Source organism: Monodelphis domestica, chromosome 4, assembly GCF_027887165.1.
Source record: "Monodelphis domestica isolate mMonDom1 chromosome 4, mMonDom1.pri, whole genome shotgun sequence".
Lineage (NCBI taxonomy): Eukaryota > Metazoa > Chordata > Mammalia > Didelphimorphia > Didelphidae > Monodelphis > Monodelphis domestica.
The window spans coordinates 312,062,361-312,082,567 of NC_077230.1; the positions used below are offsets into that span (position 1 = coordinate 312,062,361).

The window sequence follows — 20,207 nt, forward strand, 5'->3', positions numbered from 1 at the left end:
AAGCATTGCATTTTGTGGAACAGAGACTATGTGCACTTTACTGGCTATCTAAATACATGAGTTAGTATGAGGAAACCACCTTGAAAGCAGATTATAAAAACAATCTGGAAAAGGGGGGTAGGAGAGGAGAAAATAATGCATGGTTCTTTGACTCCTTTAAAATAAACAATGAAGATATTTCTTAAATGACTGGAATTCAGTCACTAATTACAAAATGGAAATATAGCTTAATTTTGAAACATTAATTTCAAATAAATAATTTTGCTTATTTAATTTTAAATGCTTGATTTTTGACTGTGTCTAAATTCATTGCATAAAATGATTGTGGCCTTGAAAACCTGAGCCAGTAGCCTTTAAATTCCTAAAAATTTCCATAAAATGTTAATTTCCATTTAGTTTAAATTCTGAATTTGTATTTTGTATTGGTAGACAAAAGCCCTAGAAAACTGTGTTTGAAAAATTAACTTTATAAAAAGTTCTTGTTCACTCCTGTGTATCAAATAAATTTAAATATGAAGCAGAAAATATTTCTAACAGAATATCATTCTTTTCTAGGTTTCAGGAAAAATTATTTTTATTAGTTAGTTATTCTCCAACAAGCCACATATACAAGATTTTGAAAATTACATAGGTAGCATAAGAAAAATAAAACAATTTCTTGGACTGGTAGCTGTTTTTCTGATTGAATCTTTTGAAAGAGTCATTAAGATATCCTCAAGGCACACACATTTCTTTTACTTATTGAAAGAAAACATTGGCAAAACCCAAGGATTCTGTAAATTAAATGTGAAAAGTTGTCCATGAAGAAATATTTTCAAAATAATCATAACAAAGAAATGAAAGATTATTTAAAAATTAAATAACTCACGGAAAAGTTTTAGAAAATGTTAGTCATACATATTTATGCTTACAACCTTGAACATTTAAGTTTGAAATTGTAACTCAAACCTCTGGATTTGGGGAAAAGGTCATGATAAGTAATCATCTTGAAGAAACTAAAAGGTAGATTGTTTTTATGTTATTATTTTTGCACATAAAATAAGTATCAATGGAATCAGTTCCCATATTTGAGCCAATGAATTTGTTTAGCTAAAAAGAAAGATTAAAAAGTGTCTGCAGATTATTACAACAGTACAAGAATACAAGATGCTTTAATTTATTGAAAAACGTAAAACAAATTGTGAAAGCAAAAGCAGCTACAAAACAGAAAGATGTTCTATTGCCTTTGCATACTTAGTCATGTTACAAGATAATGTGACACAGATAAATGCTATCAAGTAAAAGCATTTGAGAATACAGATTTTAAACACCCCAACCCAACCACTTAGCAAAAAATGTATATACACATATATTTGTATGCTCTTTCTCCTTTGGCTATCACAATCTTGTTGTTACATAGTCTTCGTGTATCACTGTCTCTGTGATTTTTAATTCACAGTCTTTAGCACTGGCCTCTTCCTTAGCATGCATGTCCTTTGGTATTATGGGCACAGTGTCCTCTACCACCAACTTCTCTGATTCCAAGGGACAAAGGCTCTCCCCAAAAGGTAAATTCAAAGTCTCTCTGTTCCTTCTTTTTGTGTCTGATAACACACATGGTTCACTGAGTCCTGCAACACTCCGTTCACCTTTGGTGGCCAGTCCTCTTGCTTCCAGTTGAAAATGTTTTCCAAATTCTTCATCAGCCTGTTGTCGGGAAACTTCCTCTGAAACCGAGAAGATCTGGTTGGCGCTTGCCTCTGCAGAGTGTGGTTTCGAGCGTTTATGAAACAGCCCAAAGTGTTTGACATCTGCCACAAAGTTCACTTTCTTCTGCTTCTCTTTGGGGGTTTCATGAACCATGAGGGCAGCACCATTGCTCACGTTATGTCTTTCTGAAGCAATGGCTGCTGACCTTGGATGAATCATGCTAGTGATATCAAAGAGGCTGAAATTCTTTTTCTTTGTCTTGTCGCTCCCTTCACTGTCACTCTTCTCCTCAGCCTCCAATGGAGGCTCCTTCATGATTTTTGAAGATCGTAAAGAGGCAAGCTTGCTTCCTTTCAGCAATCCCAGGACTTCAAAACGAAAGCTTGAAATATCTTGCTTTAGCTCCTAAAATTGTTGAAAGGAGAAAAGAGGGAATATGCAGATTTAATTTCAGATTTATATGAATAAACATGAGGAATAATGTGAATTCATTTTACAATTAAGATTGACTTGTTTATATCCATTGTCAGAAAGTTAGATGCTATTTTTGCCGAAATCTGATATTCTAGCAATCATCACTGACATTTATATATGCAATAGGACTGAGGCAATATGCCTAGAACATCTGAGATGTGAGACATCCATAGAGAAGATGTGCTAGACCAGCTTTAGGGAGAAGACATCTTGAGTTGGCCTACCACATAGATAGGAACAAGCCCCTTTTATTGCTGCATCCTCAAAACTACCTACATCCTTAAAACTGTCTGACTGGTTTGGTGACCCTCTATTTCTAGTAGTGTCTCATTCATTCACAGTAGGGGCATCATACAACAGTCTGGGCAAGAAAGAGTCGCCTTTCCCTTCCCTTTAGGCTCTGAAACCCCAAGAAAATCAGGATTGAGGTTATGGTATGTTTCTTTTTTTCTTTTTAGTTCTAGGTACAAGGGATGGAATCACTAGGCTTGGAAATTCAAGTCACCTAGACTTTAGAGCCTAAGATTCTGGACTGATTTTTTTAAATTTAAAATCTATTCTTCTATCTCAGCATCAATACTAAGTTTTGGTTCCAAGGGTAGGCAATTGGGGATTAAGTGACTTGCCCAGGGATACACAGTCAGGAAGTATCTCATGCCAATTTTGAACTCAATACTTCTTGTTTCCAGGCCTGACTCTCTATGCATTGAGCCAACTAGCTAACCTCCATATTGGATCTTGAAGCTACACTACCAGGGAAGCCTGGTGCCAAGATGCCTGCTTAGCAAGGCACTTTGTAGTAAGGTAATGGGGAGAATCATATTCTGGAAGGGTTGGGAGGAACAGTTGGATGTTTATTTTTGTTATACCTTTAAAATAAATATTCCTATGTATAAGTGAATCGATTAAATGGAATTGGAGTGCAGGGGACCCCTGAAATTGAGGGGACAAGGTAATTGAGAACTTGAGCCAGTGGTAGAGACTAGATACCCACAAAGCTTCTTTAGGGTATTGAAGAACTCTAGGGGAAGGGGTAGAATGCAAAACATCTGATCATCAGGGAATAGGGGAAAGGGGGATGGAAAAGAAGACTATTACTGTTATGTACAAAATATTTAGGCTTTCAAAGGCTATAAGGATTTATATACAGTATCTCATTTGATCATTGTATTATTACTGAAGGTTGTATTATCATCTGCATTTCATATATGAGAAAATGGGGGCTGCCCATTGTAACATAGTTGGTAAGTACCCAAGGCAAAATTTGAATTCAGGACTTCTTGACTCCCACTTTTATCTACTATTATAACTTTGTAATGTTTAGAAATTCCTGGACTTCTCAATTCAGGTGTGTAGTTTTGTGCTAACTGTATGACCTTTGTGAAAATGGTTTGAGAACTAGTAGGTCAATTTATCTTCCCATGTCTCCATTCTTCTAATCTGTAAAATGAAGATGCTTGGTTATTTAATCTCTAAAGGCTCTCCCCTTTCCCAACATTTATGGGCTTATGATTCTGAAATTAAGAAGATGTATGATTATTGCTCTGCTTTAGGAAAAAAAATACGAGAAGCTTATCAAGTACTTGGAACAAAGGATTATTTGGGGATTATAGTCATTCCTTTTCTTTCTTCCCCTCCTTGCCAGAATATCCTGTGTACATATTGCCCCCATATATAGGAGGTTCCAAAGCCTTGATGTTCACTGTTAATTTCTTATTAAATAACTTGCAAGCTCATAATTTCTCAAAATATTTTAAATCTTTGTAGAAGGAATATTCATTTATATATTTAAAACAAATTATATCTAAAAATGTGTTTTAGCTCCCATCCTTGTCAATTTGCCATTAAAATTAGTTTTTATTTTTCTGGTCCCAGGTTTATTACCCTGAAAGAGACTTTAATTTCTATCTTTAATTTGCCCCCTACATTCTATTATTAACTTCTGCTCATGCTATAAGGCCTTCTATTCATTGACTAACTGCCTACTGAATGCATTACACATCCCAGTATATCTTATGTCAGATTCTCTGTTTCAGTTAAGCAAACATCTTTCTCATGACTCATAAATTTTTACTTGCTATTATTTCCATGACCTATTTTCCCACACTAGGATGGGACTTTTTTTTCTTTTTGTCAGTAATTCTTTAATAAATGTTTGTTCATTATACCTACGTTTTATCTGAATTTGTTTCATGAAACTTCTTCCAAGGCTCCCTATTCATTCTTCTTCAAGGAGTCCAGAGACTACTAAAGTACAGTACAGTACTACTGTACAGTGCTTTATAATCAATCAATCAATCAACAAACATTTATTAAGCACTCACAAGGTGCTTAAGGAAAGGACTCAATTGTGTACTGAATGACATTTCAAGTCTGAAAAAATAAAATTGAGTTTTGGTGGAAAATAAAAGTCTTGGTGTTTTACCTGAGTTAAGACAGATCATAATCCTATCAGGTCCTCCATATTGTGAGTATTCTAAGTATAGTGAGGAGTGGCAATAGATGGAATGCAGGATGTAAAAGTATTTTTTATTTTGGCACTTTTCCATTTAAAAATATGACGACATTCAAGGCTGCTGGGTTACATGGGATTTCGTTGTGTTTCTGGTTCTTTTATGAAAGTTAAGACGTGTTTTATCCAGTAACTAAAAGAATTCAGATTCTCTTGCAATAGTGAACATAGAAATAATTACCTTAAAATTTTCCTCTGTCAGACCTTCTTCAGTTTTAGCATCTCTAATCATTGCTGCAACATATCTCTTCACCAAGTTCCTCATAACTTCCTAAGATATTTGATAACAACAGCATTAATGCTAAATATCCACTTGTAGTTTCTGTAATAAGTCCCCATTGGAAATTTAAAAAAAATTGTAAACTCTTAAATTAGCATCCAGTTATAGTAAGGAACTCACCTGGTACTGATGGTGTCTTCTTAAATTATCAGCTGCCCGCCTCTGAAAAGGAAAGAGACATTTGTTTACTTGTTAAGTAGTGTCTCTAAAATAATTATAAAAGGACTCATAGGAATAATAAATAGTAAAGGAACATAAGCATCAATATAGTAATGAGATATAAATGAAAGTATGAATAGAAAATGGAAAAAAATCTTTAAATTTTAGATTGTTAAATAAAGTTTTTTAAATATTAGAAGCAAAGGAAAATAAAAGGGGAATTGTTTGTCTAACAGATGATAAAAAATAACTGCTCAAAGATGACAGAAAGAAGTAAACACTTATTCTTTTCACAAAAACAAAAAGAAAGCCAGATATTGGAAAAAAGCCCAAGTAATCAAAAGGGTAGAAAACCATGCCATATATGGGAAAGGTCTGATGACAGACATTTAAAAAACAGTTAACTGCGTAAGAATCATAATGATAATGGTAACTTTACCTTAACTAAAGGAATTGGACAATAGCTATCATAATGTAGGAGGGAGATTATACCTAAAGATTGAGGTAAGGTTGCTATGCTTATTAAAAAAAAAACAACAATTAAAGAGATGATACTTTAAGAAACAAATCATAAAAAAACAAAATAATTTTTATCTTAAATATTCTGAATATACATTTGTATCTGATCAATAACCATCTAATATATTTTCCTCATAGGATAAGGAATGTTGATTTTAGCCAGGATTTCTTTTTAATTCTTCCTCATAGTAGAGCCATGAAAGCAGGTAAAATACAATTCTAGGAAGAGATATGCACACAGATAATTGTGGATTCATCCTTCAGCAAAGTATTTGTAATTCTCATATTTATTCCCTTAAGTGGAATGACTGGATATGATTCTCCATTCGCCGGCCATGAAAAATGCATTTGTGATTCAGGATGATTAGTATAAAGAACAGATGGGACAGGATCTGGCTTGCTAAATGCATGTAAGTGAGTGAAAGCCACTAATTATTTTGAACAACATTCAATTTCTCATGAAATTTATGGATATTTTTTAATGTGATTACAGTACTTAAAACCCGGAGGAGTCTCAAACTGAATTTTTAAAGATGATAACTTCTACAAGACCTACATAAAATCAGAACCAATTTGAGCTAATATTTAAAGTTGAACCACCAGATGGAGGTATCGGACACTTAATGAGATGGCCCAGCATCAACTCTAGACCATTAGTAATGCCATATGCGATAGAACTTAGTGGGAAAAGGCAAAAGACTTTATCCTTTCAGATGTACAGAAGTCAACTTAAGTTTAAATTCAGTGACTCTAATTTTATACCAAACACTATTAATGTTAAGACACCATTCGTGCAAATAATTTTCAATTAATTCATAAGCATTTTACTATGCAAAGTGTCGGAGATACAAAGAAACACAAAAACAATCTCTTGCTTCAAGGAGTGTACATACCAACGATGAGAAAAAATATATATGCATATGTATATGTGTCTATCTCCATATATAGATTATATATACATAAATATATGTGCACATATATATCTATATGTATATGTGTATGTGTTTACGTTGTTGTTGTTCAGTTGTGTCCTACTCTTTGTCACCCCAGTTAGGCTTTTTTTTTTGGCAAAGATACTGGAATGGGGTGCCATTTCCTATTCTAGCTCATTTTACAGATGAGGAAACCGAGGCAAACAAGATTTAATGACTTGTCCAGGGTCACACAGCTAGTAAATATCTAAGGCAGATTTGAATCCATAAAGATGAGGTTTTCTGACTCCAGGCTTGGGGATTTATTGCTATTTGTGAATAATATAAATGGGGGAGGGATCATAAGAATGGCTAAACTCTCAGACACATTTTCAAAGCATTTTATTAACATTTTAATTATTAAAATCTATTTTATTTGCTTCTCTTAAGAGCCAGATTTACCATGGCATTTAAAATTATTTCTACCTTAGCCTTATAACTTCATATTTGGTTGTTACAGCAACTTTTTCACCTTTTTGCCAGAAGGACCTGGTCAAGCTTGGTCACTTAAAGGAAAAATGTGGATGGTTAATCTAGATGAAAGTTGCCAAAGGGTCTGAGAATTTGGATAGGGAAAAAAAAAAACCACCTCATTTTTATTTTCACTAAGCTTTCATGAAAAATTAGCATTACCTTCCATTGTGAATTAGGTAACAAACATTATTATGGGAAGAGGTCCGTGAGCTTCACCACCCTGCCAGAGGGGTCCATGACACAAGTAAAATGTTAAGAACCCCGGCTTAGTGTGTAGACATTAAAAGGAGGTGATAAACTAGTAAAATGGAATGATAAAAGATCCCCATGCTATTGATCTGATGAACTATGGTGGGAACTTTTTTCAGAAAGAATAGATAAGGTGCTTAAGAAGTCTAAAAACATTGAAAATAAATTAAATATATATATATTAATGCATTTTGCAGGGATAACCAATATGGTGAATCCAATGACCTTTTCTCAGTCTTCATCCTTCTTGACCTCTGTGCAGCCTCTGACACTCTCAGTGATTCCCTTTTCCTGGATATTCACTTCTTTGTAGGTTTTCATGATTTTAAGCTTTCCTGGTTCTTCTCCTTCTACCTGTCTGACTGCTCCTCAGTCTTTCCTGGATTTTCACAAAGGACCATCCCACTCTCCACGAATTTTTCCAATGACTCATCTTTGTGGCTTCCTCCTCATTTCTGTTACTGAGTGATTGCACCAGTTTCTAGCCATCTCAGTGCTTATGATTCTACTTAGCCAGCCCTACCTTCTCTCCTTGCATCTTCAGCTGCCCAGAATCTCTGAACTGAACCTTTTTCATCCTTCAGCTTCTCCGGGCTTCTTCTCCCACTGGCGAGTTCTTCCTAGAACCAGACCATTCCCTATTCTCTGGATTCAGAGAATCCAGAAACCCTATTCCCTGTCCCAATTCCCTTCTCCCCTTTATAGCTTCACTCTACTGCATGATTTTTCTCCAGTAAACTCCTTGCTTGTATTTGCTTCCTCACTACTCAGTATAGTGCCTGGTACATCATAAACAATAAATGCTTGTTGATTGGCTAACTGGCAAAGAAGAAACATGATTGTGAAAGATAATAAGATATTTACTGTCTTTATAGGCAGAATCCACACCGAACAATTTGAATTTGAGCAATGTTCATGTTGGCTTCCTTAGTAAGATTATGGTTCAGCTTGCTTTAGTGGATAGAACACTGAATTTATACTTAACAAGACCAAAATTTAAATCTTCCCTTTGATATTTGTAAGTTGTATGCCAAGGCATATTACTTAACCTCTCAGCCCCACTTTCTAGGGGATAATATTATCATCTACGTCTCATGAATAATCATAGTTAATAATGCTATTGCTAATCTGGGCAGGTAGGTGGCACAGCAGATGGCATGCTTGGTCTCAAGGCAGGAAGACTCTTCTTCCCGAGTTCAAATACAACCTCATGCTTTCTAGCTATATGACTCTGGGCATGTCTCTTAACCATGTTTGCTTCAGGTTCCTTGTCTGCAAAATTAGCTGGAAATGAAAATAACAAACAATTGCAGCGTGTTTGCCAGGAAAAACCCCAAATGTGATCAAGAAGAGTCAGAAATGCCTGAAAAGACTGAACAACAACAACAAATATTGAAAATAGCTAACATTTATGTAGTTCTTACTTTGTGCCAGCACTGCGCTAAATACTATAATTATTTTCTAATTTGATATATAAAGTGCTTTGAAAACCTTAAAAATGCCTTATGTAATATTAACTTCTATTATTAAGTGCAGGGAAACTTACTTCAGGGAGGCCTATCAAGAATTACCTTTTGCTGGCATAGATTCATTTCTATATTTTCCTTCCTTGAAATTCTTTAAAAATTTTTAATCAGCCTGAGAAGGTTAAATGCAAGCCTGCCTAGAGATGGAGTGATGGACTTGATGAGAAGCAAGAATACTTTCTGTGTCAAGAATTTTGTCATCACCATATTTTAAAGCATAAAATAATACTGTTAAGGAGGTTTTCTGGACTGGTAGCCATTTTGCTAAGCTTCTTATGGATTATTACTCCTGGAATTAATTTCTTCCTCATCTTTGCCTTTTAGAGTCCTTGTCCTCCTTCTAGGCTGAACTACTCAGTTGTCTCTTCTGTGAAATCTTCCTTGATCTCACTAATTTTTAAAACTGACTTACCTCTCAATTTTTGCTCTTATATGTATAGTATTTTTTATGATATGATGTCCCCCTGAGTCAAATGTAAGCTCCTAGGGAACAGAGATAGTCTTGTATTTTGTGTCCCCAGCACCTAGCATATGTCATATTATATGTAATAATTTTTATGTAATATTTATATTACATTATATATTATATTTATATTAATATATAAAGTGTATATGCACTAATATATATAGTGATAACCATAATAATTAATTTATATAAAATTTGCTATATGCTAGGGCTTTATAAATATTACCTCATTTAATCTTCACAACAATCCTGGGAGGTAGATGCTATTATTATTCTCATTTTACAGATGAGGCAACTAAGGCAAACTGAGGTTAAGTAATTTTCTCAGGATCACATAGCTAGTAAATATCTTAGGCTGAATTTAAACTCAGGTCTTCTGCTCTCTATTCACTGTCACCATTGACAATTAATGCTTGCTAATTGGCTACCCAGATGGCTTGTTAATTTAAGCAGTTAAATAAGTTAAAGTTAAATTAAAATAAATTAAGTTAAATTAAGTACAAAATGGTCCTGGCAGTCTTATTGTTAAGGGGAAAGGGGCACCCACTTTGGTAAGGCCTCATAGTTACATGAATGTAAGAAAATTATTGTGACTTAATCCTAATTATCCGGGTACAGAGAACAGAGGAATTTCCATCTCAGCACTTAATGCCAGAGGGAAACCTTCATTGGAGACAGCCTGCCCAGAAAGGTGTGATGCTCTCGGTATAACCTAGGGTGTGTGATAAAAGTGTCAAATCGCTTCAGAAAAGGTAGGGCTCAAGAGCTGTGGAACAGAGGGCTCTGGGGGATGGGCTGTGACATTGTCCCCTTCTCTCTGTCGCTAGTTATCTCCAGGTCTGTGTCCAGAATGTCAGTTTCACTTCATGCAGCTGGTACCCTGCAGTCAATTTTCAGGGTAGTTCTTTCTCATTTCCTTTCTAGTTTTGGTCTGCTGCTGTTCTTAGGACCCGTGTAGTCCTAGGGTTTTTTCATTCTTTTCTGCATTCCTCAGGGAAGGCAGCCTGCCATGTTCTGCCTTTTCAAATGAAGCAATAAAGGGAAAAAAAAGAAAAAAAGGAAAAGGAAAGAAAATCTAATGTAAAAGGGGCCTGGGTGATAGATGTATTATAAAAAAATCACTGGCTTGATTCTTTTGCAGATTATTTGGTAAAAATCTAACACTTGCCATACAACTAAGTGAAAAGATACTAAACAAAATGAACAGACTTAGGATGATCCTGCTGAGTATTTAGGATGCTCTGCAAATGAAATAGAAGATATTTTCTTCATTGAAATAATCTATAAACTGAGGAAATAGGAGAGGAAGTCTCTTTCTTGGTCCTTTCTATTCTATTATTTTATTACATTATTATATTATATATCATATTATATATTACATATAATTATATCTATTATATTATATTATTATTCTATGATGCCATAGCTTGAAGATTGGGCCTTTTGGGGTGGGTTTGAAAATGGGGAATATGCAGTGTCACGTAAGGAAGTCTTAGAGTGGTTTAATAGGGAGATGCATGTCCTGAATTCTTCCCCACTTCTATGTGGGACTTAAAAACATAAGAAATGAAGGTCAAGAAGTAGAAGGGGTAATGAATTTGAATAGAACCTTATTGAAATATCAAAATTCCAGAGGTGGAACTCTATTTTTCTTTATCTAACTACCTACTCACTTATTTAAACATTTATTCATTCATATGTTGCTCTTTTTTCTTTTTGGATCTCTTTTTCTCTCTTACAATACGTATTTCCTTGTTTTTTGTACCTCCAACACTTAAGATGATGCTTTGTTTTGTTTTCTGATAACCCTTACCTTTTGTCTTAGTATTGTTATAATTAAATGGGCTTTTTAAAAACCCTTTCTACATCTGGACCAAACTTAAAGCTTTGAATAAGAGATCATGTTGATTCTAAATGTAATTTTTGCTAGATTAAATATGAAAGAATATCTTCAGTATCAATTCTAAGATAGAAAAGCAGCAAGGGCCAGACAATTGGGGTTAAGTGACTTGCCCTGGGTCACACAGCTAGGAAGTATCTGAGGTCACATTTGAACCCAGTTCCTCCTAACTCCAGGTCTGTATCCACTAAGCCACCTGATGCCCCTGCGTGATGCTCTCAATTAAAAAGAGGGAGGGCTCCTGTGGTTTCATTAGCAATGATAAGTGTTAGGTGAAGAGACTTCCCTCTCTATAAAGCAGTCCTACACTTTGTTTCTAGAGTGTTACACAGCCAAAGCCAGGCTTCAAGGCCAGCTGTCTAGTCACTTTATTATACTGCCTCTGAGTTAACTATGTGTCTTAATACATTTTCCTTAAATGGAATTGATTTGAAATCTAGTTGTTATGGACTGCTCCACTTCTGCCTATAGCTATAATAAATTGGACCTTTACATCCACCATCTCCAGTCCTCAACTAACAAAACAGTGCACATTTGTCTGTGAGGTGCCTGGACAGATGCAGCCTGGGGCCAAACAGCAAAGTGACCCCTTTAATTCCATGTGGAGAGCAAACTATACTCTTGGCTTTCCCTTGTCAAGGTTAGATGTTGGGTAGTACTATTGTAAAATTAAATACATTTAAATAGAATTTTGTATCTTAATTTAAAAACTAGGCAGGTTGTATTTTATGGTTGTGACCTTTGGCCAAAAGGGTTAATGTTCTGAGGTGACATATTCTGATGAAAAATACTTTCCCACAAAGACTGTTCCTTAGATTAATTAGCATGTGAATACCATATTACTTTGAAAAAAAAGATATAGCCCTTTTCTAGGGTTTTTGGGGAAAGAAAAATCATATCCATGGTTGATGAACAGCAACCTAGGTTTATTTTTTTCGCCACAGGTAAAGTAAAAATACTCTATTAAGATCACTGAGAAGGTGATTATTAAAAAAAAAAAAAGTTGTCTAAACAGAAGCAGAGAACAAAGAGAGTTATCATTAGCCACACATAATAATATGTTTATTGCCCCTGGTTCCTCACCACAGGTCCTAATAACAATCTCCTTTGGTGAACCCAATAACTGCTAAGTAGGAAATCATTCTGGATAATGGGTTTGCACCCTTGATAAGTATTTCATTCAATAAAGGGTTTGAGCTTCATTGATTTATCCCCTTTAAAACATGACAAGTATCTCTGCTGCTAAAAAGAAGATCAACTTCAAACTGCCAATGGGATTTTGGGTGTGGTTTCAACAGTATCAGTTGTGACCTCTAAATGGACAGATAAGTTTGCCAATAATCACATGCTGAAGCAGAGCCAAATTACCAGTACTGAATTGATGTCTGTTATAATTTAAACCCTTGGCTAAGCATTAAAGTAAATAAATGACAATATGAGAGTTGAATAGCTGAGAAATGGCAGCTGGAGGTTGTCACTGAAAATAGAGAAGGTAGAAAAAAAATGATTTAAAGGTTGCTATCCATTCCTGCTCTAGTCAAGTAAGGATGAATATGAAATGATGGGGTCAAAACAGTAAGTAGTGAGTGGGCAGACTAACTGTAGTGCAGAAATCAGGAACCAGGCAAATATTGAAACCCAAACTTCAGGCCAGCAGAAATTTTAGATTAAATCAAAGAATTAGAAACATGGAAGGTATGTTGGAGGGAACCTCAGAGGCCATCCAGTTTCACTGATATCTGAACAAGAAGACCCTCCACAATGAGCCCAACAAGTTGACATCTCTTTATACTTTTCTTGAAGACTGCCAGTGAGGGGAATGCCCCCCAACACTTTCCAAGGCAGTTCATTTCACTTTGGGCCAGCTCTGATTGTTAGAAAGTTATTACACAATGGAAATAACTATGGAAATGACTACCTCTCCACAAAACCCCTTATTTTAGGGAAAACCCCTACAATAAGAACATAAGAGACATCAAATACCTTGCTAAAACTTAAAGCATTCCCTTTAAATAACATTTCCCTATTTTGGGTGGTTGGTTGTTTTTTGTCTTTTTTACTTGAACAGGACAAAAATCACATTAGTGGTGATATCTTTTGACTCAATAGTAAGCCTGTCCAAAAAGGAAATGCAATTAGCCTGATGGGATCTGCTTTTGATTAAGATGTGTTGGCTCTTTGTAATCATTGCTCCTACTTCTAGATGAGCCTTAATAAGTCCTTTAATAATTTGTACTGTGGCTTCAACTCAAACAGTATGAAAGTATTATATAGTATTTTCTGCTCTGAGAGAGTGATATTCTTTGAAGCTGTATTCTTGTCTTTAAAATTAAAGGATAAATAAAAAAAAACAGATAATAACTAATAAAACCAGAAGGATAACAGGAGAACTCAAGTGGATAGATATAGTTTCTACTTAGAGAACTCCCTAAATACCCAGCCATGATCTTTTGGTATTCTAGCCCCCTGTTAGTGAGAGTAAAGCAGAATAACTTTCTCTCACTGGGCCAGTCACACAAAACACCTACGAGAAAATGTTATATAAAATAAGTATTTATTAAAAGAGAGGGTACAAACTGAAGATCAGAACAAGTTATCCCTGACTCTAAAGGATCTAGCTATTGTATAATTGAAAATCTGTTACCCTAAAAAAGAACTACATTTCTCAGGAGCCCTCTGACTTCCTGTCTGTGCATAGGGGATATTAGGCAGGGCTGTGGAAGGTCACACTTCTTTCCTTCTGGTCCTGAGCTTGGTGGTGTGGTAAGGTGGATGTTTGAACTGGCTTATCAGCCATGGGCACGTGGTTTTTAATTTTGTAGCCTCTTTATTCCTTGATTTCTAATGATCTTTAATAAACCTCTAAAATATAATATTTTTGTTATTAAGATTTAATTTTAATTTTTACACCATTCAACCCACCACAAACTACATCCTTTGCAAGAGGGAGTCTTTCAGTCTTCAAGCTAACCTACCAGCTTCCTATTTCTACCTAGATGTTCCCCAAAAAGAGTTGGCTATCAGTAGTTAGTTTGGTTGAGTTCAAAAGCTGTCTACGAAACCCATTATGATTGCTCTCAAAATGGCTAAGTCCAATCCTGGTGGGTCTGACCCCTGAGATAAAACCTCAAAGCCAAAATGACAGGATTTTAGACAAAACCTTCTGGAAAGTTAATAAAAACACAGTAGGTATAGTGAGCTCCTTTGCTAGATGTTCTCCAGTCAGACAGAGAACCACCCAAGATGATTTGAGGGTTTTTCCTTCTCCACAGACAGGCTGAGATAGTTGAGCTATGGCAAGCCCTCCTTTCCTCCTCTTTTCTGGACTGGAAGAGCTCTCCTGGCTAACCCAGGAAGTCACTCACTATTAACAGTTGTCCTTTTCAAACTGTTCCTCCTCAGCCCCCTGCCTGCTAAAATCCTTTCTCTAGAATTCCTAGCATGTGCCTTAAAGATAACCTTCCCCTTCTCTTAAATCTTATCCTCATCTCTCTCCTTTTCCCCATTACAGTATGTATATGTGTGTATTACACCTAGATTTTAATACTGGTCTGGAACTGATTCAAATCTTGTATCCTGTATCAGCTACTTAACAATGTCACACATCACCTGAATCATAAATTCTTTCTGACTTTCAGTTTTCTCACCTGGAAAATGTCAATGTGTTCAGCCTATATCAAATAATGATTTATTCTGGAGAATGATTTGGAACTACATATGAAGGATCATTAAACCAGGCATTCACTTTGACCGTCTAATATTAGTACTAGGTCTGTGTCCCAAAAAGATCAAAAGAAAAAACTTATTTGCACAAAATATCACAATTAGCTCTTTTTGTGATGCAAAGAACTAGAAATCGAGAGGATGCCCATCATTTGGAAATGGCTAAACAATTTGTGGTAAATTATTGTGATGGAATATTATTGTGCTATATGAAATGATTAGTAACATGATTTCAGAAAAAACCCGAAAAGACTTACATGAACCCATGAAAAGTGAAGTGAGCAGAATCAAGAGAACACTGTACACAGCAAAGGAAATATTGTAAGGATGATAAACATTGAAAGACTTAGTTACTCTCATCAGGACAATGATCTCGACAATTCCAAAGGATCAGTTATGAAAAATGCTAATCTACCTCAAGAGAGAGAACTGATGAACTCTGAGTGCAGATTGAAACATATTTTTTCTACTTTCTTTGTGGTTTGTATGTGTAAGTTGGTATTTTCTTTTTCAACTTGGCGATATGAAATGGTATTTTCATGATTTCACATGTCTTATTACTTAAAAAAATTACCTTCTATCTTAGAATTGATACTATTTATTGGTTCCAAGGCAGAAGAGCCATAAGGGATAGGCACTTGGGATGAAGTGGTTTGCTCAGGATCAAATGGGTAGGAAATGTCTATGGTCAAATTTGGGGCTAGGATCTCCTATCTCCAGGCCTGATTTTCTGTCCATTAAGCCTCTTAGTTGCCCCCACATTTATCATTGATATCATGTTACTTGCCTTTTTAAGGGGTGGAGGAGGGAAGAGAGAAAATTTGGAGCTCAAAATTGGTAAATGATGAATGCTAATTTTTTAAACATGCAATTAGGATATATTTAATTGAGTAAATAGAATATATTAGAAAAAAGATAGTCTGAAAGGAAATGATATACATGTAAATTGCATATATACATATTAAATCTTAAAACACTCAAATAATGGGAGGAGTTTTATTATTGTTATCTTACTCCCTCTTTTTCTCTAGGAGGTTAACTCAATTATCGAAACAAATAAAACATTAAAACTAAGATGCAGAAAATCTTGCATTCAGAGTTACTATGTCATTATCTTTCCATATTCTCCAACTTTTAATTTATATAATGTTGACATTAGCTACAGCATGGAGTAGCAGATTGAGTGCTAGGCTTAGAGTTTAGAAAGAGAAGTTAAAATCTTGCTCATGATATACAGGAGCTCTGAGAAACCAGAGAAGTTACTCAATCTCTTCATGCCTCAGGCAACAGCTAGGATTTCCTTATTATATAATAGACAGTTTGCAACTGATAAGCATTTATGGAGTGCACAGAATTCTCCATAATACAGAAGTCACAGCTGGATTGTGAACTTCATTTAATATTCACTTCACAGATGTTAATCACTATCACCAGGAGAATGGGCTTGTTCCCTATGACAATGGATTGTGAAATGAATGAAACATTCTGATAATTAGGGGTCCTGATCCTCTGATCTGACTCTCTGAAAGGGCCAATGACTTTGGAAGAATGTTACTTACTTAAAAATGAAATCTGACAAAATTTATAAAGAACTAAATCAATTGTACAAAAAATCAAGCCATTCTCCAATTGACAAATGGGCAAGGGACATGAACAGGCAATTCTCAGCCAAAGAAATCAAAACTATTAATAAGCACATGAAAAAGTGCTCTACATCTCTTATAATCAGAGAGATGCAAATCAAAACAACTCTGAGGTATCATCTCACACCTAGCAGATTGGCTAACATGACAGCTATGCAAAGTAATGAATGCTGGAGGGGATGTGGCAAAGTGGGGACATTGATTCATTGCTGGTGGAGTTGTGAATTGATCCAACCATTCTGGAGGGCAATTTGGAACTATGTCCAAAGGGCGATAAAAGACTGTCTGCCCTTTGATCCAGCCATAGCACTGCTGGGCTTGTACCCCAAAGAGATAATGGACAAAAAGACTTGTACAAAAATATTCATAGCTGCGCTCTTTGTGGTGGCCAAAAATTGGAAAATGAGGGGATGCCCTTCAATTGGGGAATGGCTGAACAAATTGTGGTATATGTTGGTGATGGAATACTATTGTGCTAAAAGGAATAATAAAGTGGAGAAGTTCCATGGAGACTGGAACAACCTCCAGGAAGTAATGCAGAGCGAGAGGAGCAGAACCAGGAAAACACTGTACACAGAGACTGATACATTGTGGTACAATCGAAGGTGATGGACTTCTCCATTAGTATCAATGCAATCCCTGAACAATCTGCAGGGATCTAAAAAAAAAAATACTACCCACAAGCAGAGGATAAACTGTGGGAGTAAAAACACCGCTGAAAAGCAACTGCTTGAATACAGGGTTGGAGGAGATAAGACTGAGGAGAGACTCTAAATGAACACTATAATGCAAACTCCAACAACAGGGAAATGGGTTCGAGTCAAGAACACATGTGACAACCAGTGGAATCATGCGTCGGCTATGGGAGAGGGAAAGGCGGGGGGGGGGGGGGGGGGGGAGGGGAGGGGAGGAAAAGAAAACAATCTTTGTTTCCAGTGAATAATGTATGAAAACGACCAAATAAAATAATATTAAAAAAAAAATGAAATCTGACAATACAATTTTAGATGATCATAGTGACAAGGAAAACATGAAGATATCTGACTGGAGGCTACATAGAGAATTCTAATGAGTACATTTTAACATGAAAAAGCAAAGAGAATAAAAGAGGGTGACATATTCAAGGACAAGAAGCTAAGAGAATGAGGGCAGAAAGGCTAAAACCATAATGACTGGGGGTATGTGAATAATTTTAACAACAAATGAAGTTTTCAAACATATTTAGGATAAGAACAAAGAGATAGAGCAGTAGCTTTAGGCAGATGGGATAGCTAAGTGACATATTAGAGAACTAATTCCAATATACTTGGCCCTGATCAAATGTTTTGGAGAATTATATTCTGTCTTGTGCACCATTTTTTAGAAATACTGATAAAATGCAATATGCTAAGAGGGGAGGTAATAGAATAATAATGGGCTAATGTGAAATGAGGAACAAATGAAAAATCAGGAATATTTCGGTGGCATAGTGGGATAAAACACTAGCTTTCGAGTCAGGAAGATCACTTTGAATTCTATAATTATTTTTTAAAATTAGGTTGGATAGCATGGGCAAGACACAGAAAAGTTAAATGAATCAAATTGTGTCATGGTCTCTTGTTCCTTATTTTGAGCATCTGAAATATAAAGGGGTTGACAAAGAGAAAAAAGAAAGAGGGAAAAGGATCTATATACCTAAGAGTATTTAACATTTTTTTGTAATGTCAAAGACCTGTAAATGTAGAGGTCCCCATAAACTGGGGAAGAGCTGAACAAATTATGATGTATGATTGCAATGCTAATCATAGCATATGAATATTATTGTTATACAATGATGAAAGGAAGGATTTCAGTGAAACCTGGTATACTTGTATGAACTGATACAGGGTGAAGTGAGCATAACCAGGAAGCTAATTTATATAATAACAATACTCTCAAAGCAAATAGCTTTGAAAGCCTTCAGAACTCTCATCAATCCAATAACCATTTACTATATACTTCCAGAGGACAGATGATGAGGCATTCTGCATTTCTCTTGACAGAGGCAGACAAGGGACTTGAGGTACTGAATGAGACATATCTTTTTGACATTGTAGGAATCTATTTTTCTTGACTATACACATCGGTGACAAGGATTGGTTTTTTTTATTTTTTTCCCCAATATTAGGGTTGGTAATGTAAGGAAAAGAAAAATTATTTTTGATCTTTGAAAAAATAGATAAAACATAAATAAAAAATTTTAAAGGCTGCTCTTAATAAGCCTCCCAGTCCTAAAACTATGACAAAAAGAACCTGGAGAATAAAAGACTGGGAGGGACAAAACAGCTGCAATGCAGAAATCAGAAGGACTTCTATTGTTACCCAGCTTCTTTAGAAAATGATGGTTCTGCTTATGTTGCTGCGGGAGAGGCCTCCTGAGGAAAGGATAAATTTGGTTAGTATTTGGTGAGAATTAGGCAGGAGCTGAGTGCTGGGGGAAGATAAAGAATCTGAATTGGTTAGTCAAACTGATGTGATTTTATTTAATTTCAAGTTTAAAAAAAAGTTAATATATTTTATTAAGTTTCAAGTGAATTTCATAAGTCCTATATCTCCTTTTCAAATAAAATCTAAATAATTTTCTATTATAGTAAAATTGTGATGATCCACACTGTGGATTAGTCAGTAGCAAACCTTAGTTTTGAGTTTTTAGTGACATAACCCACCTGCACTACTTAGTGTTTTAATGGAAACAAAATATTTATATATTACTTCTCTACTCAAGAAGCTTCAGTGACTCCCTACTCTTTTACTGTGGAAATTGACTTTTTTGAACCTAATCAATTTATTCTTATTATATCTTGTCCAACATGCTAACTTGTTAAATATATTTTTTTTGGATCTCAACCATATCCTTACACTTTTCTGTCACTTGCAAATCTGAAGAGCATAATAGGCAGAACTGAGAGTCTGCACAAATGGAATTTTAAATTATAAGCACATCTGTGAAAAATAACATTTTAATATTATTAGTCATTAACATTTTATGTAGAATTGTACTATTAGCTTTCTTTTCAGTTTGAAAAATTTCCCAGGCAAAGGACAGATTAATTTGGTTAAACAAACTAGGGAATCAAATTTTAGCATCCTAGGGATAGCATTAGACATTCATGAAATGAAGATAGAACATCCAGATTGAGGAGAGAGGGATAAGAAAGGAGGATTGGAGAACATTTTAGTGCCTCAATATTTTCCTTATAGTTTTGCCTCACATTCATAGAATTATATTTTCAAGTGTAAATTCTTTTAATTACCTTTAAGAAGCAAGTCAAATGTTGATCATATTATGGATAATTCTAGATTATATGTACCATTCATTGCCTTCACTAACATGGATAACTGAGAGCTGATTATATTTACTTTAGTGCTTTCAGATTATTTTCCTTTTCTTATCTTTCTTTTTACCTTGTCTAGCTTTTTTTTTTATTCAATAAGGTGCTTTCTTGTTCAACTTCTTTCCCTCTTTTTAAGCTAGTTCTTAACCATTTGATTCTGAAGTTGCTTTTCCTCTGGGTAGTGATAGAATTTGCTGACAAGAAGAATAATAAAGTCAAGATTCATTGAAATCTAATTCTGAGAGATAAGAGAATAAATTGATGTTTAT

At 35.2% G+C, this 20,207-nt stretch overlaps 1 protein-coding gene across 1 annotated transcript in view; it reads right to left on the reverse strand.

Annotated features, from left to right (window-relative positions):
• Window positions 1-547: 547 nt before the first annotated feature.
• The window catches only part of TRPC4 (transient receptor potential cation channel subfamily C member 4), a 278,282-nt gene continuing 258,622 nt past the window's right edge, over window positions 548-20,207 (reverse strand). The window contains exons 10-12 of the mRNA XM_001368047.5: window positions 5,076-5,117; window positions 4,857-4,946; window positions 548-2,094 (exon numbers count right to left, since the gene is read on the reverse strand). Of these exons, the coding sequence (XP_001368084.1) occupies window positions 1,378-2,094; window positions 4,857-4,946; window positions 5,076-5,117 (849 nt within the window). The 3' untranslated portion in view covers window positions 548-1,377. The remainder of the gene's footprint in view (window positions 2,095-4,856; window positions 4,947-5,075; window positions 5,118-20,207) is intronic.